The following is a 25,305-nucleotide window of genomic DNA, read 5'->3' as shown; positions in this document are numbered from 1 at the left end:
CCCCCCCCGGCCCCCAGTGTGGGCTCCTCTCCTGCAGACCCCGGTCTGTCTAAGATCCCGGCCACTATTAGGCTCTGACCCTACCTTCACCCCCACCTGTCTTGCAGGCCCCCAGCCCTTCCCCTGCGTCTCCCTTTCCTGCCCTCGCCTCTCCTCCGCAGTCCTGGCCCATCGCCTGCCAGCTCCCATTCGTCACCCTTTTCACGCCTGGGCCAAGCAGTCCAGCTTGGGGGGAGGGAGCCTGGCACCTCCCTTGGCTCTTACTCCTCGGTTTCTCACAGGACGTGTGTCCCCTTGCCGAGTTGAGGGCGGCTGGCCTGGAGTGAGTGAGGGTCGTGTTGGGGGAGGAGGGAATGGGCTGGGGAAGGGGACCTGAGGAGCATTGGAGCTTGCGCCCGTTAACTTCTTGTGTCCACAGGCCTGTGGGACACTATGAAGAGGTGGAGCTGACTGAGAGCAGTGTGAACCCGGGCCCTGAGCGCATCGGGCCCCACTGCTTCGAGCTGCTGCGCGTGCTGGGCAAGGGGAACTATGGCAAGGTGCCGGCCCCCCTCCTTCCTCGCTGGCCTCACAGGCTTAGTCTTGCTGCACCGAAGAGTCTCAAAACAGATTAGACTTACAGAGACTTCTGTGGCGGTCCAGTGCTTCCAGCGCAGGGGGCGGGGATTCGATCCCTGGTCGGGGAACTAAGATCGCACATGCCCCGCAGCCAAAAAGTTAAAAGAAAAAAAAGTTCGATTTGTAAATCCTCTTAGAATCGGACTTGAAATCTTTACCGCCCCATTCCTGGGTGGACCTCTTGGTCCCAGTACCAGAGCTTCAGGGTAGGGCTTTTTGAAGATGGGATATGGAGAGGGAGGTTGATCCTGTCTCCCCTGCCCTGCAGGTGTTCCAGGTGCGAAAGGTGCAGGGCACCAATGTGGGCAGAATATATGCCATGAAAGTCCTGAGGAAGGTGAGTCATTCGTTCAGCCGACATTCGTTCAGCCGACAGGTCCTCACCCAGTGGCTGCCATTCCCAATGTACTACACCGGCCTTTGGGAGACAGCAGTGAACATAGTGGAGTGGAGGAGATGGTCACTGTCTTGAGCGCTTGCTTGTTTATTGTCAGTAGCAATTATATTGTTCTGCGGTATATTCTCAACCATGGGCAGTATTGCCTCCCAGGCAACGTCTGGCAATGTTGGCAATGTCGGTGTGCATTTCTGAGTCACGACTAGAGAGGGGCTGCCACAGGCATCCAGTGGGTTGAGCCCAGGGATTCTGCTAAAGGTCTTACAACGCAAAAGACAGCCCCCACAGCAAAGAATTATCTGCCCCAAATGTCATGAGTGCGGAAGTTGAGAAACATGGTGCTACTAGGATAAACCAGTCCCTGGAAAGGATGGTTGCTGATAGCTGCAGAATTATGGAGAAATACAATGGGGTGATAGAGAATGGCTGAAGAGTAATGGCTGGAGGGACCGAGGGAGTCCTGGGGGCCCACCTTCTAACTGATCCCTGCCTCTGCAGGCCAAAATTGTGCGCAACGCCAAGGACACGGCACACACGCGGGCTGAGCGGAACATTCTAGAGTCGGTGAAGCACCCCTTCATTGTGGAACTGGCCTATGCCTTCCAGACTGGTGGCAAACTCTACCTCATCCTGGAGTGCCTCAGTGGTATGAGTGCGGGCCCATCTGGGGTGTGGGCAAGGCCAGGGAACCAGCACAGGGAGCTCTGGGGGGAGCTGGGAGAGACGCGGTATGTAGAATGGCCAGGGGGGCCCCACCTCATCCATCCCTCTGTCCGTTCATTCATTCATTCATTCATTCATTCAGCAAACGTCTGTCCAGTGCCTCTTGTATCCCTCAGCGGTGTTGGGGGTGGATGGGAACGGTGGGAGTCTGTATAGATGTCCAGAGAGTTGTTTTGTCCATTTCCAGTAGCCCTTCATGTGCTGGTCCTCCCTCCTTTGTGCCCTGCATCCAGTCAGATCCCAATCCAGATGGTTCATTCTCTGCAGTGTCCTCTATCCTCTCTACTCTCTTGGGCGGAGGGGAGGCGTCACAGTTGTTTCTTAACTGGCCTCAAAGCCTCCAGCTCACCCTCTTCCTAGTGTCTCCTCCACCAACTTCCAGGGTCATCGTCTGAGAGCATGGGATTGCCCCCAACACTCCTACTCAGAATTCCATGGCTCCCTGCAACTGCCCGGATCAAGCCTGGCCTCCTTGGCCTGGTGTCCCCTGCTCGCCATGAAGCGATCCGGGCCTGCTTTTCCTACTGACCCCATCTGTCCCAATGAGCCCTGGGAGCTTCATTTCCTGCGCTCCATCTCTGCATCCCCTTTAAGTCTCACCGCTGCCAGGGACTTTCTCTGTCAACCTCACGCTGGGGTTAACTGTGTCCTCCTGTCTCCTCTGTGAAGGTTTTGGTAGGCTCTCAGGGCCGTTGCCTCAGTCTGGCACATTGGAGCAGCTGTGTGCGTGTCTGTCTCCCCAGTAGACTGAGCGTCCTGCGGGCAGTGGCTGGGGCTCTTCATCTCTGTCCCCAGCTTCACCCAGCACAGGGCCAGGCACCGAGTAGGCGTCGGTAGACGTTTGCTGAATTGAATTGAGTCCCCACGGCAGCTCTGGGAGGCAGGTAGGGCGGGAATTACGAGCCCCACTCTCCCTGAGAAGAAACCAAGGCTCGGCGAGCAGAGGAGCTTGGTCCCAGCACACAGCTGCTGACATGTTTGTGTCGCAGGCGGCGAGCTCTTCACACATCTGGAGCGCGAGGGCATCTTCCTGGAAGACACTGCCTGGTGGGTGTTACCTCCAGCCTCTCTCCTGAGGGGGTCCAGGGACCCCTCCACGTCAGGGCCTGGCTCCACCCCCACCCCCACCCCCCCTTGCCTTCACCCTGTCCTGTCTCTGCAGTTTCTACCTGTCAGAGATCACACTGGCCCTGGGCCATCTCCACTCCCAAGGCATCATCTACCGGGATCTCAAACCTGAGAACATCATGCTCAACAGCCAGGGTGCGCATGTGTGGGGAGGGCTGAGCCCCGCGGGGTGGCCTGGGGTCCTGACCGACCCACCCTAACATTCTTCCTCAGGTCACATCAAACTGACGGACTTCGGCCTCTGCAAGGAGTCGATTCACGAGGGTGCCGTCACCCACACCTTCTGCGGCACCATCGAGTACATGTAAGCGGCAGCCGGCTGGGCCCAGGGGTCAGGAGGACAGCCAGGCAGGGCTTGGCCTGACTGATGGTTCCACCTGGCCCCCAGGGCCCCTGAGATTCTGGTGCGCAGTGGCCACAACCGGGCGGTGGACTGGTGGAGCTTGGGGGCCCTGATGTACGACATGCTCACTGGATCGGCAAGTCCAGCCTCCTCGGGAGGGTGGGCGTGGGGGCGGGAGGAGGGCCCCCTCCCGGGGCAGGGGCGGGCCCGGTGGGAGGCCCGCAAGGCTCCTCTCACCCTCTGCCTTCTCCAGCCACCCTTCACTGCAGAGAACCGGAAGAAAACCATGGACAGGATCATCAGAGGGAAGCTGGAGCTGCCCGCCTACCTCACCCCAGATGCCCGGGACCTCGTCAAAAAGGTGGGCTCCCTCCTGCCCTTGGTCCGGCCCCCGTCTCTTCTCCCAGGCCCTGCATGGGCTCCTGAGTCTCCCTGGGCCAGGGTTGCTGGAGCTCCCCACTCCCCTTCCCCCACCCGTACGATGTGCCTTTGGGACGAGGAGCATTGGCTGCGAGGTGTGAGACGTCAGCTCTGGCACAGACCGGCTGCGGACCTTGGCCAGGTCCCTAGTCTGAGTCCCAACCAGCGAGGCCTGCACCACGCACTAGCCGCTCTCCTCAAAAAGTCGGTCACTGGGGATCAAAGTGGGAGGCTAGGCACCCCATCCAGATTGTGAGTTGGATCCCCACGAATGTGCCCTGGGGTGATGCCAGCAAAGGCTTTGTGGAGAAGGGGCCATGGGATCAAACCTTGGAAATTCTGAGGGTGTCAGTAGGTGGACACCACACTCCAGGGCCCCCACCGCAAGCCACGACCCCTTTCTCACCTTTCCCCACCCCCTGGGGCCACTCGGAAACAATCGGTACCTCCGCCCGAGACCCTCACCCCCTGCCCTTGTCCTGCAGTTTCTGAAGCGGAATCCCAGCCAACGTATCGGGGGTGGCCCTGGGGACGCCGCTGATGTGCAGGTGGGTCTGGGACCGTTACGAGGGGGCAGGGCTGAGCCCCCAAGGGTGTCTGGGTGCAGGAGACAGGGCCCTAGAGCAGGGGGGGTTTCTGAGGGAGCCACGGAGGGTGAAATGTTGGCACGTTTGGGGGCACTCTGCCCACAGAGGCACCCCTTCTTCCGGCACGTTAATTGGGATGACCTCCTGGCCCGCCGCGTGGACCCCCCTTTCCGGCCCTCCCTGGTGAGTGGGGCCCCACTGGCCTGGGGGCGGGGGCCCCTGTCCCGGACACCCCTGACTCCTCCCGGGGCGCCCACAGCAGTCGGAGGAGGACGTGAGCCAGTTTGACTCCCACTTCACGAGGCAGACGCCGGTGGACAGTCCAGATGACACGGCCCTGAGTGAGAGCGCCAACCAGGCCTTCCTGGTGAGGTCTGGGGGCCTGAGGGTTACAGGGACACGGGCCGGGGTGTGGCCAAGGAGCGGTGGACCCTGAGCTGCGCCTGGCCCCGCCTCTGCCCCCTAGGGCTTCACGTATGTGGCGCCCTCTGTCCTGGACAGCATCAAGGAGGGCTTCTCCTTCCAGCCCAAGCTGCGCTCCCCCAGGCGCCTCAACGGCAGCCCCTGGACCCCCATCAGGTACCGCGGGGCGGGGGCCGTTCTAGCTTTGGCTCTGCCGTCAACCCCAGGGCTGCCTTGGCCGTCTCTGAACCAGCCTCAGCCTCTGTTTCTCCGTCTACCATGGGGACTTGTGTGGCAGGGGCCGCCTGGGTGGGCACTTGACTGCATCCTGGCCCCATGCCAGTAAATGCTGACTCTGCCTCGGTTTCCCCTGCAGCCCCCTGAAGTTCTCGCCCTTTGAGGGATTCCGGCCCAGCCCCGGCCCACTGGAGCCCCTGGAGCCCCCTCTACCCCCTCTCTTGCTGCCGCCGCCGCCACCACCGCCGCCCTCGAGCACTGCCCCCCTCCCCATCCGACCCCCCTCGGGGACCAAGAAGTCCAAGAAAGGCCGTGGGCGCCCCGGGCGCTAAGAGGGTGGGTGGAGATGAGGGCAGTGGGACCCCGGGCCAGTTCCAGAGACCTGGGGCTGTGCCTAGGGGTACAGGAGCGAGTGTGCGTGAGTGTGTCTCTGCTGGGGGTGGCCGTGCCCCTGAATCATGAACATGAAGGACTGCAGACCATGGCTGCCAGTCGAGGGGGGCTGCCCCCCTGGCCTCCCGCAGTTGAGCTGTGCCCCTGGATTATTAAAGTATTCAATCATGGCACTGACCTGGTTTCTCCTTTGGACTTCTGGGGCAGGGGCGGGTGGGGTCGTGCTGGGAGGAGTCCCTGCTAAGGGATGGGAGGGGCCGTGACAGGACCACAGAACAGCGGCGGACTGGAGGGGTTTTATTTCAGATGGCTGCCCAGTGCCCCCTGGGGACGGATGGCCTTCCTGGAGGGCTAGGGATACACAGACTTGGGGACTAGAACTCGTGGCGGGGAGTGACTGTCTGAGGCTCTCCAAGCGGGGGTGTGGGTGACATGAGCCCAGGGCAGGCTGTGTCCAGCCATGGCAGCTCGGGAAGCAGAGGCACAGTGACCAGGATGTGGCACCAGGGCTGGCTCCTACAGTGCGGTGACATGGAGGCCCTGGCTCCCAGCTGCCCTAGTGCTGTCGTCCCAGGCTGCGCTGCCAGCAAAGGCGTGCAGGTCACTCAGCAGGGCTTCGGCACTGCCCCTGGAGCCCACCGGCCCCTGGGAGCCGAGGCCCAGGCCCCCTTCAGTGTCATCGTCATAGGCTTCCTCGGCCGGCTCCGGGGCCTGCTGTGGGCTGGGCCTCTCTCCACGCTGCCCCTCTTCCTGGGATTCACGCTCCTCTTGGCCACCACCCAGGTCGCAGTCATCTTCCACGTCCCGCTCGTCCTCCTGCCGCTCCGGGTCCTCTTCTGGTGACCCCAGCTCAGCCCGGAGCCAGCGGCCTGGCGGGCTGGCCCAGAGCAGGCGGCGAGTGCGGCCCCACAGTGCGGCGCCCAGGCGGGCCGGGTGGTAGTAGCCCCCCGAGTCCCGGCTCAGGCGGCGCCAGGCCAGCGCCAGGCCAGTGGCCAGCAGCAGAAGCAGCAGCAACAGCAGGACCACAGTGACCGAGGAGCTGGAGCCCGGGCTGTCCTCGGCGCCGCGGCCCGAGCCCAGGGCCCCTGGCAGGGCCAGCAGCGTCCAGAGCCCTAGGACACAGCACAGGTCCTGGGGGGAGACAGGAAGGGGCTCATTGCCTGTGGTTGGTGGCCTCTTGGGTAAGATGGGGGCAGTCAAGCAGAAAAGTCCTTGTCAGTAAGGCCTCTCCTGGCTCTGTGATGTTCGCCAGCGATGCGTCCTCCTGCCTCTCGCCTTCCTCTCTCCCACTGCACCACGTAAGCCGGCTCCTGCCTGGGGCCTGTGCACCGGCTGTCCCCTCTGTCTGGAATGCTCCATCCCCCCGGAGAGCCACATGGCTCCCTGCTCACCCTGGCTCAAGGCACCTCAGTGCAGCCCAAGCTGGCCTGGATTAGTACCCTGACATTCATCCCCGCAGCCCAGCCCTGCTTTACCCTCCTACCCACTCCCCGACACAGGAGATAACTCTGCCCGTTTAGTATGCTTATTCTTTTCTCTTCCCCCCAGGAAGACGGGGGGGGGGGTCTCTTTGGCTTAAGCACCTAAACAATTCCTAGCGCAGAGTAGGCGCTCAAGAAATAACTGTAGGGGCTTCCCTGGTGGCGCAGTGGTTAAGAATCCGCCTGCCAATGCAGGGGACACGGGTTTGAGCCCTGGTTCGGGAAGATCCCACGTGCCACGGAGCAACTAAGCCCGTGCACCACAACTGCTGAGCCTGCGTGCCACAACTACTGAAGCCCACGCGCCTAGAGCCCATGCTCTGCAACAACAGAAGCCACTGCAATGAGAAGTCCGCGCACCGCAACGAAGAGTAGCAGCCAAAAATAAATAAATAAATTAATTAATTAAAAAAAAAAAATCTGTAAAGACTCTGCCCCCAGGAGGAGGGGACGGAAGGGAAGGAAGGCACCTGCAAGGCTGGTGTTGGAGCTGGCTCTTCCTGAGGCCCAGGATGGGGGGACCGAGCCCAAGGCAACTGTGTAGCCTCCATTTGGCCAGGTCCCAGGATGGGGGTCACTGAGACCCTTCTTCCTCCCTCCCAGCCACGGGGACTGCCCTAGCTGTAGCATTTCCGTTCAACTCTCCGTCCCTGGGGCCTCGGGTCTCGCAGGGCCAGGGGCTGGGGCAGGCGGGTGCAGCTGCCAGAGGAAGCCTGCGGTCAGAACAAGGCAGGTGGGGGGGTGCGTGGGGGGAGGGGTGCCGAGATGCGAGCAAGCCTTCTCCCACCCCACACTGTCTGCCCAGGCTCCAGGGATGCGAGTAGAGGCCGTGCTGAGTCCCAGCTCCCGAGCAGAGCAGGTGAGAGTCCACCTGGGGGTCTTGAAGGGGGGTCGGGCATGGAGTGGGGCACTGGGAGGCCACCCCCTGAATCTGAGGGAGGCCCAGGTCTGATGTGAGGTGAGAGGAAGGCCCAGCTTCTGCCCTGGGCTCATCCCGGGTATCTCGCCTCTGCCCCCTGCCTGGCTGCTCCTGCCCGCGGGCCCGCGGGGGGGTCCTTCCTTAGCTCCTGGGGCCTAGACATTCCAGCCCTGACCTCCTGTGGCCCCCACCCCAAGGACCCAGCAGGCTCCACGCTCACCATCAGTCTGCTGGCCTTTCAGCGCCGGGCGCCCACCTCCAGCCCTAGCCGTGTGGAGCGAGAAATGAGCTTGCGCTCTCGACGCATCTGGGGTAAACTCGGCGCTTCCGCTTCCTGCCCACAACATCCCGCTCAGCCCTCCCTGCAACAGGACCCTCATCGCCGCCCCCCGACCCCGGGGCCTCTCAGAACCACCCTGATCCACATCAGATCCTCACCGGCCTCTCCCTGGGCCAGGCTGGGGCTATGGGGGGCAGGGCGGGGGATGTTCACGGTCCCCCAGACCTTTCTCACATATATGATCCATGGGGGCGGCCCTATGTCCCCCCCCCCCAGGGGTCCAGACTTCCTTTCCCAGTCCCACCCTTGTAGCAGAAGGGCAAACCTGGCTTTTAGAAAGAGAATTTTATTTGGAATGAAAATATAGAACCCATCCCTCCTGCTTCCTCAGGGGAGGGAGCAGGGTGGCTGGGTGGCGGTGGGGGAGACGGTGCCTCAGAGTAGAAGCTCTCCTGGGTACAAAACCCCTCCCCAGTAACAACGCCCAAAGCCGGCTGGTGGCTCCAGCCTAGGCCCACAGGATGGCTCAGGGTGTGGACTGGTCCCTGAACCTGCCCCAGAAACCCTCAGCAGGGGCAGGGGCAGCCAACCGGAGTCAGTGTGACCCGCCAGCAGAGGCTGAGTGAGAAAGAGGTGGGCGGAGGAGGTGAATGGGGAGTGGCATCCACTGGGCCCAGGTCTAGGCGTCTCCATTTTCCACGCGGCCAAGCTGCTCCTCCAGACGGCAGATGCGATCCCCCTGCTCCTTGACCAGCGCTCTCAGTGCTCGCAGCTCCTGCATCACCTCCTCCAGCTTCCCAGCCTCCTGCTGGGACATGAGCGGGGACAGGGGTTTCGGAGCTGCAGCCCTCCCCAAATCTACTATCAGGCAGAGGGGCCTGAGGCCCAGAGAGGGGCAGTGAGTGGTTCAGGCAGGCACAGCAGACCTGGGCAACACCCGGGCTTCCCAACACCACCCTGAGCTGAGGGGCACCTACCCCGGCTCCGGCAAGGCTGCTGCCAGGGGCGGCAATACTGGTGAAGGCAGCAGGCGTGGAGGCCCCCGGGCGGGGGGAGCCAGGGGCCGCGGCGGGCCGGCTGTCTGATAACACGTTGCGCCGGTTGACCTTCAGGTCCCGCTGTTTGCTGGGCACATAGGCTTCCCGCAGGGAGATGAGGATGGGGTTGGCATCCCGCCCGCTCACCCACTCCTCTGCCTCCAGGGCCGCCTCAGGCCCAGCTGTGTCGGGGTACAGATCATCCTGGAAGAGGTCCGACTGGGCGGGGGGGAGGTCTGGGTCAGCTGGGGCCCACCTGCAGGGTCCTCTCGTCTGGACCCTGAGTGGCCACCTCCTCAACACTCTCCTGGCCTCCAGGCTTGCACCCTGTCAACCCATCTTCCCATGGCCTGACCCCTAGTGACATTTCTAAAGCTCAAATCTGTTCTTTCACTTCCCTCTGGACACCACCGACAGCTCCCTCTGAAGATTCCCCCCACCTTCCCAAGCAGGGGCCAGCTACGTGGCTCTGTGGGACTCCGGGGGCCACGTCTGTGCCCTGTGGACAGTGAGCTCCTGGGGCTGGCCCCGTCGAACTCGCCCTCAGCTCTGCTCCCTGGACGTGCCTGGCACGCTACCCTGTGCCCTCAGTAAACGCTGGCTGGAGAGAAATGAAGCACCTTCAAGGCTCTCAGCTGGGGCTCTGAGGCCGAGCCACATGTGGCCGAATCCCCACCTCACAGGAGCCTCCACTGCAGCCAGACTCCCCACTCCTCTTTCCATTCCCACCTCTGTGCTTTCGCCTGGCTTACTACACACCCCTCATTGGAGGCCCTGCCCCAGCCACGCTGTTGGTCCTGCCTTGCCTCCTACAGGGAGACCTCCAAGGCTGCCCAGTATCTGTCTCCTGTGGCTCATGCAGAGCGAGGCCTCGGTTCACCCCGTGTCTCATCCCTGCCTGGCCCTCGCTGGGCACGCTGGCATCTATCCAGCCCGCTGACTACACGCACACTCGACCATGTCCCATTCACAAGCCTCACCTTGATCACCCCTGTGTGGTCTGTCTGCTAGAAAGGGAGTGGGTGGGCAGGGAACCAGGTGACCTCACCTTTCGTGGCACAGTCATGACAATGGGCTCACACTTGCGCTCATGCAGTTTGTAGAACCTGGGAAAGGGCGGGGAGGGAGGACCCATGGGTGGAACCTGCCCCCTACCAGCTCTCCCAGCTCCCTCTGCCCTCCCCTTCCAGTCCTTACCCTGGCCCCTCCTACGGGCTGACCCCTGACCCCGGGGCCCCTCTGGGTCGGTTCCTGCTCCCGAGCAGCCCCCTACATCCACCTTCTTACCGGGCAATCTCGCACTTGCTGACCTCCAAGCCCCTCTTGGGCATGCTGCCCATGCCCCTCTGGGGCTCTTTGCTGGTGAACGTGTTCAGGAAGTGGATGTAGGGGGGCTCGTCTGTGATCTCAAAGTACCGGATGCTGGAGTCACCCTGCAGGGCGGGAGGGGGCAGGGGTCAGCACCTGGGCCTGCCTATCTCTTCCCTGTCCCCAGCAGCCCTGCTCAGCTCTACCTTGCCGCAGACGTAGACCATGCTGGTGTCAGGGTCGTAGAAGGGCAACAGAGCCCCATTGCTAGAGTCCAACTCCTGCAGGGCCATGGGCTCCCCGAAGTTTTCCTGGCACGTGGGTTGAGGGGCAGTCAGGCCAGGCCAGAACCTGCCCTCTCCCCTCACTGTCCTAACCCCTCACTGGGACTGGCCCCAGCTAGCCTCACAAGCTGGCTGGCACTGCCCCTACCACTGCCACCCTTTGCCCACACGGTGTAGCCCCGCCAGGCCCTCCTGGCTCCCCTCCCTCCACTCCCACGGTCCCATTTTCCCTGCCTACTCCAGGCCTTCAGACTACCCCCAGGCCACCAAGCAAGTACTGAGAAAGCCCCCACCACGCAGGAGCCAGGGGTGCCCGGCAGCGCTAGCTGCTGTCTCAGAGGGGCCCCCGGAGGTTGCCAGACAGAAGGTTAAGGCTGTGGGACACAGCACGTCACAGGAAAGGCTAGAAGCCTTCCTGGAGAAGGGGACCTCTGCACTGGGCCTCGAAGGACAGCCGAGTGTTAACAGACAAGCAAAGGAGAGAAGGGCCTTTCAGGGGGCAAGAACACTGTGGGCAGACACGGAGGCAGGTGGAGGCGGTGGGGGAGGCCAGAGAGCAGGGGGCAGGGAGAGGAGAGGCTGGCAGGGCTCCAGGGCCTGGGTGCCTCAGGTGCCAGGCTGAGAACCTGGGAACGACAGGCCTCTCCAGGTGATTCCCGCCCTCCTCGCCCAGGGTGGAGCCCGTCTTGAGGCCACCCGCTTGGGCCGGCCAGGCCACTCACTGGGTCCCAGAGCGCCAGCTGCCGCTCGCTCATGCGGCTGAAGCCCGTGGTGAACACCTTGCCGTCTGCCAGGAAGATGGCCCGCATGGGCCGGGCCCCCTCGTGAGCCTTCTCCCGCTCCTGCCGGGGAGATGGAGCGGTCAGTGTGGAGCCCCAAGAGAGCCCCTCGGCCAGTCTGCGGCCATCCTCACCCTCCAGGGCCACGTACCGCCACCAGAGCCCCCCGGCGGGGGTCAATGATGCGCACACTCTTGTCTTTGCACGCGCTGCAGAAGAGACTGCCGTTGCGGTTCCAGCTGACGTTGTAGATGAGGTCGGGGTGCAGGCTGTCCAGGCGGTACAGCTCCTCCGCCGTGCCCACGTTCCAGATGAGCACCACGTTGTCGCAGCCTGCCGAGCGGGGGGCCATCAGCTCTGACCACCCTCCTGGGACCCGACCCGGCACTCGACCTCTGTGGGCCTCAACCTTCCTGGGTGTCAGACGGGCCTGGGAGAGGGTGTGGGATGCTGCGGAGCTGTGCGCATCGAGGGGCGGGGCAGGGCAGGGGCAGCGGTGCAGACCTGCGCTAAGCAGCACGTTGCGGGCCGTGGGGTGCCAGGTGATGATGCCCACTCGCTTGGTGTGCCCCTCTAGCACCACCACCGGCTCTGTCAGAGGGGAGACCAGCCCATTCTCCGGGATCTGCCACACCTGGGGAGGGGTGGGGAGGGCAGATGAGGCCCCTGCTTGGCCCCGCTGCCAGGAGCCTTGAGCCACATCTGCGACCCCCGCCCCATCACAGCCCCATGCCTCACCATGACCGTGCAGTCCTCCGAGCCGCTGGCGATGACTTCGTCATTGTGGGGACACCAGTCAATGTCCAGGACAGGTCCTGTGTGTCCGCACACTGTCGGGTAGGCCTTGTCAATGCGGCCGGTCTGCAGGCATGAGGGGGGCAGTCAAGGGGGACCCAAGATGCCCAGGCTCCATCCCTCCCAGAACTTCAGCCCTCCCCTCTGTGGACAGGGAATGATGCGGTTGGCCTGGCCCACAGGTGGCCCAGATGTGACTCTCACCCTGCCTCCTCCTGACCCACCTCTTCCTCACAGGTGTCACCAGGTGAGCAGGATATGTTTGTTGCCTCTGACCCTGACTCTGTGGCTAATAAAAAACAGGCTTTCCCTATCTGTGCTAACACCTCCCAGGCAGTAAATGTGGATTACGACACCTGCCGGGCAGTGTGGGGATGGGCAAATTATGGGTTGTGAAGGGAGCAGAGAGACCTGGCAGATGCGACCAAGCTGGCTCCAGTCTCCTCCCAGCCCCAATGAGGCCCACCTTGCTTAGGGGAAGCACCAGGAAGGCGCCTCCACCGCTGGCCTCCACAATCACTGCCAGGAACTTGGGGTTGACGGCGCAGAAGGTGCTGTCCCAGGTGACACGGGACACTCGAATGTCCTCATAGCACTGGTCATTCTTGACAGGCTGCCCGAACACATGTCGGAATTTGCTCTGCCGAACCACTTTGCGGAACATGACTGCAGGGTGGAGAAGCATAGGTCAGCCTCTGCCCATCCCAACAACCTCCAAGCCTCCCAGGGCTGCACGAAGGCAGTAGGGAGGATGCAACAGGGCGCCTGGGCCTGATAACCTGCCTGGCTCTCCGTTTCCTAAGATACAGGATAGGGTCACAGGGCTGACCTGGCCGCCTCTCCCCAAGGGGGGATCTGAAGGCAGAAATGCACTGACCTCCTGCAGAAACACTGCTGAGTCCTGAGGGGCTCTGCTGGACGCTACCCAGGGCCTTTCCCCGGCCTCTGATATGCGTGTGGGGGAGGGGGGAGGTGCCCGAGCCAGTGCAAGCTTAGCTCCTTGGTGGGTCCTAGTCAGTTCCCAGCAGGCTCCTTCCTGCCCAGGATTTGGAAGCAGGGTGATGGGGAGGACAGACAGAGGAGGCCGGAATGATCTCCGTTGTGGGTCCGCGCTAGGCCACAGTTCTGGGTCCCACGGAATGTGCAGGGAGCCCCAAGCCGGTCCAGGGGGCCTGGCAGGACTGGGCGGGGGTCGGGACGCCGCTCCCAGCCACAGAGCATCCCAGAGCGCCCTCAGAGCGGGGGTCCAAGGTGAAGCAGGAGCCCAACTTCAAGGATCCCGGTCTGGCAGGGGAGACGCTGAGCGGCCAGGGGGAGTTGGGACTGAGGGTGAGGCGCCGCGGAGGGGAAGGGCTCCTCGGACTCGCGACGCCCACCCCAGCCCCCTGCGGCTCTGCCCCCGAAGTTCCGCCCAACCCCCCGCCTGCGCCCCCAGCCCCGGCCCGTCGCGCTCACCGGGGACGCCGGGAGGCTGCTGCACTGTCCTCGGGTGGCTCCGTATCCCAGTCTCTGGGAAGCAGGAAGCGGGAATCAGGAAGTGACAGAGGAGAGAGGGGCGGGGGGCGGGGCCGAGGTCTCGCGCGGAGGGGCGGGGCGGGAGGCTGTGAGCCGTAGCCTGGCAGGCCGGAGCCTGAGGAGTGCGGGGTCGGGGCCTCACGGGGCTCAGGGCCTCACGGGGCTCAGGGGCGGGGCTGGGCGGGACCTGAGAGAGCTCCGCCCCGCAGACCCCCAGGTCCCTCAGGGCAAAGGGGCAGGGGCCGGGATGGGGATGGGGCCGTAGTCCGGCAGCCTGGTGGCAGACCCGGACCCCTTCCCCATCTTGCTCCTCCTGTCCGCGTCCTCAGGAGTCGCCAGGTTTGGGTGGAGCCCGCCCTCCCAATCCCCCGCCTCAATGCATACTTCCCGGTCGAGTTCACCTCGACTCGAAATATAGTATCTACTCGGACAGGCGATATATTCACGTGCCTCAAGTTACAAAGGTACGTGCTCTTGGTACAATGTAAATAAAACAGTGATGTTTTAGGGGGCGAGTGGAAGGCCCAGCCCTCTCATTCTCCCCGGTGGACACCTTTGGGTCCTGCCTGGCCTCCTTATTAAAAAGAGGAATAGGGCCATGACCTCCAGACTTTCCTTGCTTTCCTCAACCATCTCCCACCGAGGCCTGGAGGTCTGTCCACAGATGTCTCCCTCCTCCTGGCCAGCTCCTGAGACAGGCTGGCCTCCTGGATCTACCCCATCCCCATCCCACCCTGGCAGGCTTAGGTGTCCCTGTAGGTCCCACAGGCAGAATGTGCCCCCTCCAATCTGGCATTCTGTTTGACTCCAAAGTCCTTGCTTTTCCCACTGCTCCATAACCCCTAGGACAGGCCAATCCTTCCAGCCCAGGACCAGAATGTGGGTGGTTTGGAAGAGGAAATGCAGCCACAAAGCTTCCCTCTCTGTTGTGTCCCCCAGGCAACAGCCAGGGGTCTGTCTAATGCCCACACCAGATCCCCTACCCTGAACACTCTCCCTTTGCCCTTCATCACATCAATGACCCACCGTCATTTCCTTCTCCCCCCCCCCACCCCGTTACCTTCCTCCATCCTCTCTGTATGTGGCCCAGTGACACTGACCCTCCTTATCCCTGAAATACACCACCTCCCTTCCCACCCCAGGGCTTTGGCACATCCTGTTCCCTCCATCTGGAAGCGCTTCCCCCAGATCTTGAAAAGGCTCCATCCCTCACTTCCTCCAGGTCTCTGCTCAAATGTCACCTCCTCTGGGGGCCCTCCCTGACCATCCCCCTTACCCATCACTCTCTGGCCCTTACTTGTTCCCCCTGTACGTTCTTAATCACTACCTCATGTTATATTGTATAATTATTTTGTGTATTCGCTTTATTTTTTATTTTTGGCCGCACTGCACAGCTTGTGGGATCTTAGTTCCCTAACCAGGGATCGAACCTGTGCCCTCAGGAGTGACACCTCAGAGCCCTAACCATTGGACCACCAGGGAATTCCCTAATTATTTGTGTATTTGCTTTTTGTCTGCCTTGTCCCGCTAGGACGTCCGCAAATTGAGGATTGCACTTTGCCTTGTTTCCCACCGTATCCCCAGTTCCTAGAACAAGACCTAGCATACAGTATGTGTTCAATTAATGTATACTGAATGAATAAATGAACAGCAGCCCTGAATGTGGAATTGAAAAATGTTCATATTCACAGCTCTCGATGTCTGGTGCCTATGAAGGAGAGGGAAGTGTGTCTCTCACCTGTGGAAGGGATGAATCTTCCAGAGGGTAAGAGGAGCCCAGCCCCATGGAGTGTGTTAGGGGTGAGGGGAGGGGCTGTGGAATGTGGGGGGTAAGCCCTCCCTTCATCCTCTCTGGCCTTGGGTGTGCATGTTTCCTCCGATACAAAACCCTCCTCTGTGGGCCGGAAGGAGAACTCCTCTTTATCTCACAAAACCCTTCATGGCACTGCTCTTTCTCCTGGATGGCAAGTACCCATTATGAGTGGGGTTCCCTTCTGGGACCTTAGAGGTGGGGCTGGCCCACTCTCCAATAAGTAGGGTTAGTAGCATTTTTTTTTTCTTTTGGCCACACACGGCGTGGCATGTGGGATCTTAGTCCCCCAACCAGGGGTGGAACCCACACCCCCTGCAGTGGAAGCGCAGAGTCTTAACCACTGGACCACCAGGGAGGTCCCCCAGGAGGTGGGGTTAGGAGTATGGACCAGAGTTGAAGGCAGGTGGCTGGCACTGAGGATTTAGTCCCTGATCTGCCTGCCATGTGAAAAAGCTTCGGGATCCCTACCTGGGAGAAGGAAGAGGGGCACTCTGCAAGGGGGACATCAGTCCAGACCCTGCCCTCAGGAGGTGTGCGGTCCAATGGGGTGGGGAGTGTGAAAGCATTTGGAAAGTGGAGGAGGAGGCTGTGTGTTGGGGCGGGGTGGGGAGGGGCAATGCCTGGTGGGCAGGATGCTGCCACGTGGGCTCTGGGGGGGTCAGTGCTGTCCCAGGCCTGAGTGAGACCTGGGGGTGTCCACTGGCATAATTGAATTAGTGGCTAACAATTATTAAGCACTGTGTGCCAGGCAAGGATCTGAGCACTTGACAGGGATTAACACTCTTAGAAAATGGAACCATGATTATGATCCCCATTTTACAGATGAGGAAACTGAGTCTCAAAGAGGCCAAGAGCCTTGTTGAAGATCACACAGCTGGTGAGCTGTGGAGAACCAGGATTCAAACAACCTCTGAGGGGCACTAGAGACCATGTGCTAACCCCACTCAAAATGGAAGGCTGGCTGAAAAAGCACCTAACAAGTGCTCAATAAATATTTGCTGAATGAATGAATTCAACAAATTTGTGCCTGTCCAGAAATCTCTCCCACCAGCCTCGGTGCCCACAATCGCAGGAAATGCTATGATTATGCTGCTGGTATCAGCAACACCACCACACAGCATGCTTCCATCCCCGGGTTTGGTTAATGATCACAAAAGCCACACTTGCAAAGGGAATGTTATCACCCCATTTTACAGAGGAGAAAACTGAGGCAAAGAGAGACCTGGGAACCAGAATCCAAATCTGACTGCACCACTTCAGTCTGCCTATACAGCAAGCACCCCTTGGAAGGGTAGCACGTAAAGTGTCGTTGTCATTTACACCTACTGGTAAGGACATCTCTCAGCTTCTAAAGGTCACAACGCTGAGCTAATGGGAAAGGGTAGGGGGGGCGGGGGGTGAAAGGGGAAAGGGTTCATGATTTTGGAACCCTGGGGACTGGGTGGGGTGAGTGCCAGTAGAGAGTGATGTGTATGAAAAGGAAGTGGCGTGGGGGGTCTGAAAACAGACCTTCAGCACTTCCTAGTTTTTCTAGCAGTGTCTGCAGCTTAAGAGGGAGGAGGTTGGATCTGCCCTAGAGACACCGTGTGACCTCCAAGGAGCCTGTGCTATCTCTGGAGCCACTGGTCCCCAGAGTTCTCTGCTTGGACATCTTCCCATCTCTCATCTGGGCTAAGTGTATAGAAGGGGCTCAGGCTGAGGCAGGACAAGGGCACTCTGTACCTCCTCCATGGTGGGGGATGGGCAGGTGATCACTCGAACCCTTAAACGCAGCAGAACCTGAAGTCCCCTGGAGCTGCCCGAGGCACGGAGGTGGGCCCATGCTCTCTCAGGCCACCTGGATGTCTGCAGCCCGGAGCTGGTCATGGGCACCATGATCTGCCCCGAGGTTCACAGGATCCCAGATGCTCAGGCCAGGTGGCACCTCCTCTAATCCATCCCCAGCCCCTGCAGGGACATCCCTGGATGTCCGTGAAGGAAGAGCACCTGTTCACTGAGCCCCTACTGTGTGCCAGTTCCTGCCAGGCACCTCACACACTTTCTCATTTAATCCTCACAATGCCAGATGAAACAGGAGCTCAGAGGGTGAATCAGCTTGTCCAGAGTCACCCAGCGCCGGATTTGAATCCAGGCTTGCTAGCTCTCGCCTCTGCGTCCACCACCTTGCTGAGGGAAGTCCTGCCCCAGCCCCACTGCCTGTTGGGTGCAGGGGGCTGGCAGAGAGGGTTTGGCCGTGCCAGGCCAGCTTGTGGGCTCCTAAGACCCTGGGCTCCTGATGAATGGCTCCCTTCTCTGCAGGGACTTCCTCTTCGGCTCCTCGTATCCAGGTTAGAGGTTGGGACAGGAAGGGGGCAGGGAAGGAAGGATCAGGGGAGGTCAGATCAAGCCCGGAGAAGTCACCCTACCAGTCTTTGTCCTGCAGGACCGAGGTTAAGGGGAGACTGTCCGTGGGGTTTGGGGGGCATCAGAGGGCAGAGCCCGGCAGGGCACCATCAGCTGTGGTAGCTCAGGGGACTGTTGGACCACCATGTGTGGGCCAAGCACGGAGGAGCTTGCTGGGATCCGGCAGGGACATGACGCTCACAACAGACTGTCCGGGGCTTTTGGCTGCTTCGTGTTCACGTCGCCCCAGTCCGTCTGCCAGGCCAAGGGACTCGCTGGGGTTTTCCATGAGGACTTCCTCCACGGTAGCCGTTGTCCTCTGACAGACTGGTTCCTCTGTCTCCCCAGCTCTTCTGCTGCCCTGGCGGCCCTGGCTTTCCCCGACTCTCACGTGGGGCCTGCACCCGGGGCCTCCTCCTGGGGGGCGCTGCTGGGGCTTTCTCCCTCAGAGGCAGCAGGTTCGGCCGGGTTCACAGGGGCATCTGGGGTGGAATCCGTGGAGGGGGCAGAGGAGGCTTCGTCACAGGGGCTGGGGGCTGAGCTGGCCGGGGCTCCAGGGGGCTGGGCCTCAGGGCTTGCCTGTGGCTGGGCCCCAGCATCCAGCTGGGGCTGGGCCTCGTGGTTCTCCTGGGGCTGGGCCCTGGGGTTCAGCTGAGGCTGGACCAGAGAGTCTGACTGTGGCTGGGCCGCGGACTCCAACAGTGGCTGGGCTGTGGGGTTCACCTGTGGCTGGGCCTCGGCCACTGGCCCTGGTAGAGTCTGACCCCCAGTGGCCGCTTGGGTCTGTGGCTCAGCCGGAGTGAAGCCGCCCGGCCGCTCCTCGCAGAGAGCCACGGCGAAGGAAGAGAGCACGGTGCGCAGCAGGGCCCGGAGGTCGGCGCTGGCCAGGAGGCAGAGGAAGGGGCTGAGGCAGCTGTCGACAAGGATCAGGTAGTCAGAGTAGACCAGGGCCTCCCAGAGCAGGTAGCCGGGGTAGATGTCCCACAGGAAGGCCAGGTACAGCAGCTGCGCCAGCTGGTAGGGCAGCCTTAGGACCACATAGGCTGACAAAATGGTCTTGGCCACGCGGGCAAAGCCTCGGCAGGCCGTGGAGCCGGGCTGGCGGCGGCAGGTTCTGCAGGTGGCAGCCTGCGTGAGCACGTGGCAGACGAGCAGCAGGAGGAAAGGCAGGAAGCCTCCCAGGATCTCGAGCATCCGCAGCGGCAGCTCCTCGCTGTCCCAGAAATCCAGGCAGATGACCAGGTCGTACCACCAGACGGCGGCCTCGGGGAAGACCAGCCAGGGCACACTGAAGAGGGTGGCCAGCACCCAGACCCCGGCACAGACCCAGAGGGGCAGGCGGGCTGGGCGGTGCCCGGGGTACCAGCGAGGGCACAGCGCAAGCAGGCAGCGGTCCAGGCTGAGGGCTGACACACCCCACAGGAAGTAATAGAAGCGGCAGGCGGCCGTCCCCAGTGGCCAGTGCCCTCCATGCTGGATCTCCAGGATCTGGAAGGCTGCTGCCGCCAGGAACAAAAAGTCAGAGAGGGCCAGGCTGAGCAGAAGCAGGGCGAGCCGCGTGCCCGCTCCCTGCCGGGCCTGCGAGCCGGCCAGCCATGCCATGAGCCCGTTGGCTGGCAGCCCCAGGAGCAGCAGGGCCACCAGGAAGACCGTGTCCCAGCCACCCTGGGGGTAGTCCTCATCGTCGAGCTCTGTGCGGGGCCCGTGGCCAGCGGCACCCAGGTTGACTTCCATAGCAGTGTCCATCTGAGGTCCCCAGTGTCCCACTAGACGTGGAGTGGGTGCCTGGTGAATCAATGAAGGCACGAATGACTGAAAAGAAGAGAGAGGATGCTGTGCATCTCCCCGCAAGCCGCTGTCCCTCTCTGGGCCATCATCATCACCTTTGGGGTAGTTGACCTTTGCCAGGGACTTTAAACAGATGACCTCACCTAGTCCTCATACAATCCATTCTACATGTAAGGAGAGGAAGGTTCAGAGGATCCGGTGACTTGCCCAATGGCAGAGGTGGGAATGTGGGCACCAGGACTCTAACCATTCTGCTGCACGGAATTCTCACCGCGTCCAAGCAGACCAAACCAGAGGCTTTCAGATATGTTTCAGTTAAAATATTATAGCAGAACTCCTATGTGAACTAAAACTGTGTGCTCAGGATAACGGAGGGAGAGCACTCTTAGGGCTCCAGGGAACACAGTCTAAAAACCACTTGGGAATTCTCTGGCAGTCCAGTAGTTAGGACTCCGCACTTTCACTGCCATGGGCCCCGTTTTCATCCCTGGTTGGGGAATTAAGATCCCTCAAGCCATGTGGCGTGGCCCAAAAAACGAACCAAAACAAAACAAAAAGACCCACTTGGTCAGAGCATCACAGCCTCCTTTTAGTCAGTATCCTGGGTTCAAATGTTTAAGATTCGGACTCCCCTGGCGGTCCAGTGGTTAAGAATCCACTGCAGGGGGCACGGGTTCCATCCCTGGTCGGGGAACTAAGATCCCGCATGCCTTGTGGTGTGGCCAAAAAAAGAAAAAAGATTCCAAGAAGGAAGGGCTCAGGTCCCCTGGGCCCATAGGAATCCAAGGGGGGACAGGGAGTCTGGGGCAGAGAGTGGCCCCCACTTGTCCCCTGAGGCTACTAAATAGAAAAGGGGGCAGGGGACTCAGCCGTGTGATGAGAATGAGGATGGCTGGGTCCCAAGAGGCTCGCCACCCTCACCCAACCTCCCCTAGATGGGGGAGGGCGGTTCCCTCTGAGGGTGGAGAAACTAGATGTCCAGGAAAGACTGGATCCTGCCACGTGGCCCATGGCTCCAGCCACTTGACCTTTTAGCCTGCTTGTCTCCCCACCTCCAGGGCCCTTACTCAGGCAGACCCCACTCTGCAAGTTCCAGCCCCTACTGGATCAGAGCCCTGGGCTCCCCTTGGGCCCGGCTGGTGAGGCCTGGCTTACCTGTAAGGTGCAGGCTGCTGGCTGGAAGGAGCAGGGCGTGCCTGCCTGCCCAGAGGTCCGGCCGTCCACACGGCCCCACGCCGGGGCCTGATGCATGGCTCCCGGCGGCACTAAGGCGGCCGGTGTGAAACCCAAGCTGGGAGGACATCAATCATTCATGGGGCTGCTCGCCGGGAAACCCTAACCCCGGCCCAGTAAGGCCAAGTGACCAGCCAGGCCCCCCTATTCCTGACAGGGCCAGATGGCTGAAACCCCTCGCCCTGGGCCCCTCCAGCTCAGGGCAGGCTCTGGGTTCCCCCAGGGTCCACCTCCTCCGAGGTCACCCTCAATCATCTGTGATTCAAGGCCTCTCTGGTCTGGCCTCTCTTCCTGAATTTCACATACCCTCTGCTCCGGCCAGGATGTCGCCCACGTGGGGGCCGCGGTGGGCAACTCATCCTCTCCTTTCCCACCTCCCAACCTTTGCCCACACTCTTCCTCCTGCTTGAGATGCCTCTCTGTGTCCTCTTAGCTAAATCCTGCCTATCTCATACAACTGGGCTGTCTTTGACACTTCAGCGATATTGCCTCCGTTTTATAGATGAGGCAACTGAGGCTTAGAGAAGTGAGTTTGCCGGGTCTCCCAGCTCATAAGCCGCAGAGCTGGCGTCCAAAGCTCACTGCAGCCAACATGTCCTGGCACGCTGTGCTGCTGAGGATGGTCCCCCTGACCCATCTGGCTCTGCCTTGGCCACCCCCAGGCAGAGGGCTGGGATTAGCGCCTGGGCTGCCTGCCTCACTTACCCTAATCCCCCTCAGGGCCCGATCCCTGGCCATCAGCTCTCAGGCTGGGGGCGCATAAGCAGCTTTATAGGCCCGGAGAGGCAGGGGTGCTCTGCATGGCCACAGAGAAGGTGAGGGGGCAGCATGGCCCAGACCCGCCCCCCGGACCCCAGAAACCCCCTGTGGGGGTCATGGCTTCCAGTAGTGGTGCTGAGAGGCTCCCCTTGACCAGGAGGAAAAGCAGCAAGAGGGCGAAGGGGCTCCGAGGGTCCCGGAAGGGCACTGGCAGCTCTGGGGAGCAGACCCTCACGCAGGGCCCCAAGGCCCTGGAGGGCAGCAAGGACCCCTCCAGGACTGGAGACGGGCAGGAGGGGCCAGCCTCTCGTCGCCTGTCCCACCGGCATCGTCCTGTCCCCCGGCACGATCCTGCTCAGAGGACATACGGGCCCCTGCTCAACCGCATCTTTGGGAAGGTCAGGTGGGGCTGGGGCAGGGCTGGGGGGCCTGGGGGTGAGGTTGGGGACTCATGGGCTCAGGCTCAGCCCACCCTGCCCCTTATACTCGGGCCTCCTCCAGTTTCTGCTCCAGACTCAGGAGCCTGGGCTGAGGGGGTAGAGTTTCTGCAGTTTGAGGGTGGCCTGGGCAGTGGGCGGAGATAGACCCCAAACCCAGGGATCTGTGGCAGCGTGGGGCCCCAGGAGCAGGAAGGGGGTCATCTCTTCTCCTGGGGCCCACGGGACTTCAGCTACCTACTCCTGCCCTTGTGGGATGGGCCCTGCCCAGGCCAGCGTGGGCTGGGGCTGGAGGAGGAAGGGCGGCCAGAGCCCTGACCGGCCCCAGGGACATGCTGGACTGTGCCCCTACAGGACCGCGAGCTGGGCCCCGAGGAGCTGGATGGTGAGTGGCCCATGTTGGCAACGGCAGGTGGGAGGCGCCCCAGAGCCTGGCTGCCTGTGCCTGACCTCCCTCCCCTGCAGAGCTTCAGGCTGCCTTCGAGGAGTTTGACACGGACCGCGATGGTTACATTGGCTACCGGGACCTGGGCGAGTGCATGCGGACACTGGGCTACATGCCCACGGAGATGGAGCTCATCGAGGTCTCCCAGCATGTCAAGATGCGAAGTCAGTGCTTGACCACACCTGCCTGGGGGCGGGGCGGGGCAGGGCGGCCGAGCCACCTGGCTTTGCAACCTGGGTCCTCTCCCGGCCTCGTGGTTCAGGGGAACGAGAGGTGGTGGGAGGCGGCTGTGGGGTGAGGCCCCGGTGACGGTGGCGTGAGGGGGTGACAGCTTCCAGGACAGTTTGACATTGGCCCCCGGGGGCACAGGGGTCGAGGGTGACAAGGAAGGCACCGGGTGACCCAAGAGAGCCCCTTGGGGCTCAGGTCAAGGACCCCCGTCTCTGACTGAGGTAAAGTGGTCCGTGCTGGTACCAGCCACCAGGGCTGTCTCTCTCTCTCTCTCTCTGACCCTCCCGAGGCTCCTGAAGAGAACCTCCCGAGGTTCTGTGAGGCCGAGCGTGACAGAACCCTGGCCACGCCTTGCGATTAAATGTCTGATGGGCTGCCCTTGTGTGATTATCATTAGCCAATCTGTCAAATATCAGATTCCTTTCATCCCAGGACTCCTGCATTTGCTTTTTCTTTACAGTTTCCAAAATGGGATGTGATTTACAACTGACCTGAATATTTTCGTGTCATGCTTCTTGCTTCTCCCCAAAGCTGGTAGTTGACCATTGGTGCTCTTTATGATTGACGGCACCTTAGAATCCAGGGCCAACCTGGGGATACTCCTTAGGGGTCTTTGCTGCCGCCCGTGGGGTTCTGGCACTTTACAGTCATGAACCCCAGCCCCATCAGCACCCTGTCCCCGGATGAGGAGGGAGGCTCAGTAAGTCACCCAAGGCCACACCATCAGTGGCAGAGCCAGGAGGCTTTGAACCTGGGGCCTGTCTGGTTCCTCAGCTTGCTCTCTTTCCCCCACACCCGGTGCTTCACTGAGAACACCTGAGCACTGTCCCCCGCCCCCCCCCCCCCCCCCCAGCCACTGGGACGACCCCCCCGTCTCCGTAGCCTCCTACCCCCACGCCCCGCCCCGCCCAGGGGCGTGGACACCAGTGTCCTTCCTGGATGCAGAGCCAGGGAGGGGCTGGCCCTTGTGACGCCCCTCCTCGGGCCCCAGCCCTCACCACTGTGACCCTCTGCCTGGGTCCGCAGTGGGTGGCCGTGTGGACTTCGAGGAGTTTGTGGAGATGATGGGCCCGAAGCTGAGGGAGGAGACGGCGCACATGCTGGGGGTGCGGGAGCTGCGCATCGCCTTCCGCGAGGTGTGGAGCGTCCAGATGGGCGGTGGGTGGGTGGCTGGGCGGCATCCTTACTGGCTTCCCCCCAGGAGGCCAGGGGAGACTGGGAGCCTCAGCCTCTGGAGGCCCCGAGCCCTGCAGCTGGTGGGACTAGGGCTGGGGAGGGGTCTGAGAGGGTTTGGCTCACTCTCAGCTGGGGGTCCACCCAGGGAGCCCTCCTGGGGCAGGGAGCCCTCCTGGGGCAGGGAGCCCTCCTGGGGCAGGGAGCTCACGGCCTCAGCCTGGAAGGAGGAGTGTGTGGACGGATGAAGGTGTGGGCGTCCAGGCACAGGATGTGGCAAGGTGGAGGTGGGTTCAGGCAGAGGAAGCTTTGGGTAGGAAGGGCTGAGCCCTGCTGGAATCCCAGTTTGACAGGGACAGGGATGGGCGAATCACGGTGGCAGAGCTGCGACAGGCAGCACCGGCTCTGCTTGGGGAGCCACTGGTGGGTCCTGAGCTGGACGAGATGCTCCGAGAAGTGGACCTCAATGGGGACGGCACCGTAGACTTTGATGGTGAGTCTCCTACCTAGACAAACGCCCATCCCTCCGGCTCCCAGGCTGAGCTCAGTGCCTCCTGGCATGGCTGACCTGGACTGGCTCAAGCCCTGCCCCTTCTCCCCCGCAGAGTTTGTGATGATGCTTTCTACCCACTGAGGCTCCAGGAGGGAGACTGTTGCCCCTCTGGTGTCAGACGCCAGCAGGATTCATGCTGCACACCCTCCCTACAAGGCCCCAGGATGAAAGAAACCCAGCAGCCCCAGGCTTCTTTTGCTCCTGATGCCCTCTGGCTGGAGAGCTGGCTTGTGATGTCACCTGCCCACCCTCATCCTCACCTCCCTTCCACCAGAGCTGCCTGGAGGAAACGTGCCCTCAACCACCCATCATTCCCTGGGTGTGAGCAAGGTTTGAATCTCTCCGGCCCCTTGGGAGGTAGGGAGCTCCCTGGCACTGGCAGCATTCAAAGACGGGGCAGTGTAGGGCTTGGTTCTGGTAACATGGTGAATTGAGAAGGTGGCTGGACACCTCCCACTCTTTATATGTGGAAATGTTTTGGGTTTTGTTTTTATTTAAAGCTGAACGTGAAAAAGAGGGATGACCCCAGGTACCAAAGACAGAGAGAACCCAAAGCTGGGTGGTGGGAAGGAGCAGATGCCATGGGGGCTTCAGAGGTGGAGAGGTTTGGGAGCCTGGGCTCTGACACCCAGGCGGGACAAAAGACCTGTAAGAGGCTGGGGAACAGGGCATGACGTCAGTACACTCCAGCGTCTCAGCGGGCTACCCTGTTCTTGAAAAGGCGACCCAAATATACCTCCACCCACCAGCCTGAGAAAGTGACGAGGTACAGATGTTCAGGACCTTGAGTGGAAAAAGTTACCCCAGTGAACCTGCAACCCAGGTCTGCATGTCAAGCAGGAGTG

The 25,305-nt window shown here is 61.5% G+C and overlaps 5 protein-coding genes across 5 annotated transcripts in view; 2 read left to right on the top strand and 3 right to left on the bottom strand.

The window, feature by feature from the left end:
• The window catches only part of RPS6KB2 (ribosomal protein S6 kinase B2), a 5,643-nt gene extending 222 nt beyond the window's left edge, over positions 1–5,421 (top strand). Inside the window, exons 2-15 of the mRNA XM_007450432.1 lie at positions 282–322; positions 419–539; positions 887–955; positions 1,514–1,661; positions 2,728–2,785; positions 2,901–3,001; positions 3,080–3,170; positions 3,255–3,345; positions 3,463–3,570; positions 4,115–4,177; positions 4,322–4,399; positions 4,476–4,583; positions 4,683–4,795; positions 4,995–5,421. Of these exons, the coding sequence (XP_007450494.1) occupies positions 282–322; positions 419–539; positions 887–955; positions 1,514–1,661; positions 2,728–2,785; positions 2,901–3,001; positions 3,080–3,170; positions 3,255–3,345; positions 3,463–3,570; positions 4,115–4,177; positions 4,322–4,399; positions 4,476–4,583; positions 4,683–4,795; positions 4,995–5,187 (1,383 nt within the window). The 3' untranslated portion in view covers positions 5,188–5,421. The remainder of the gene's footprint in view (positions 1–281; positions 323–418; positions 540–886; positions 956–1,513; positions 1,662–2,727; positions 2,786–2,900; positions 3,002–3,079; positions 3,171–3,254; positions 3,346–3,462; positions 3,571–4,114; positions 4,178–4,321; positions 4,400–4,475; positions 4,584–4,682; positions 4,796–4,994) is intronic.
• A 343-nt stretch (positions 5,422–5,764) lies between these two features.
• On the bottom strand, positions 5,765–7,955 carry PTPRCAP (protein tyrosine phosphatase receptor type C associated protein). Its single transcript, XM_007450456.1, has 2 exons — positions 7,905–7,955; positions 5,765–6,379 (listed from the first exon to the last, which is right to left on the bottom strand). The coding sequence occupies exons 1-2, from the start codon at positions 7,953–7,955 to the stop codon at positions 5,765–5,767; spliced, it is 666 nt and encodes a 221-aa protein (XP_007450518.1).
• Positions 7,956–8,258: 303 nt separating this feature from the next.
• On the bottom strand, positions 8,259–13,650 carry CORO1B (coronin 1B). The gene is made up of 11 exons (XM_007450431.1): positions 13,587–13,650; positions 12,598–12,797; positions 12,075–12,197; positions 11,841–11,970; positions 11,488–11,669; positions 11,280–11,399; positions 10,480–10,584; positions 10,253–10,398; positions 10,014–10,071; positions 8,906–9,184; positions 8,259–8,733 (listed from the first exon to the last, which is right to left on the bottom strand). Exons 2-11 carry the CDS (start codon positions 12,793–12,795, stop codon positions 8,608–8,610), a joined length of 1,467 nt encoding a protein of 488 aa, XP_007450493.1. The 5' UTR covers positions 12,796–12,797; positions 13,587–13,650; the 3' UTR covers positions 8,259–8,607.
• Positions 13,651–18,228: 4,578 nt separating this feature from the next.
• Positions 18,229–19,587, bottom strand: GPR152 (G protein-coupled receptor 152). Its single transcript, XM_007450429.1, has one exon. The coding sequence runs from the start codon at positions 19,585–19,587 to the stop codon at positions 18,229–18,231; it is 1,359 nt and encodes a 452-aa protein (XP_007450491.1).
• A 2,075-nt stretch (positions 19,588–21,662) lies between these two features.
• On the top strand, positions 21,663–24,897 carry LOC103073093 (calcium-binding protein 4). The gene is made up of 6 exons (XM_007450430.1): positions 21,663–22,019; positions 22,413–22,443; positions 22,524–22,667; positions 23,761–23,870; positions 24,253–24,400; positions 24,513–24,897. Exons 1-6 carry the CDS (start codon positions 21,663–21,665, stop codon positions 24,539–24,541), a joined length of 819 nt encoding a protein of 272 aa, XP_007450492.1. The 3' UTR covers positions 24,542–24,897.
• The last annotated feature ends 408 nt before the right edge of the window (positions 24,898–25,305 follow it).

Source organism: Lipotes vexillifer, unplaced genomic scaffold (assembly GCF_000442215.2).
Source record: "Lipotes vexillifer unplaced genomic scaffold, Lipotes_vexillifer_v1.1 scaffold1477, whole genome shotgun sequence".
NCBI lineage: Eukaryota > Metazoa > Chordata > Mammalia > Artiodactyla > Lipotidae > Lipotes > Lipotes vexillifer.
This window is presented reverse-complemented; position numbering and strand designations above follow the sequence as displayed.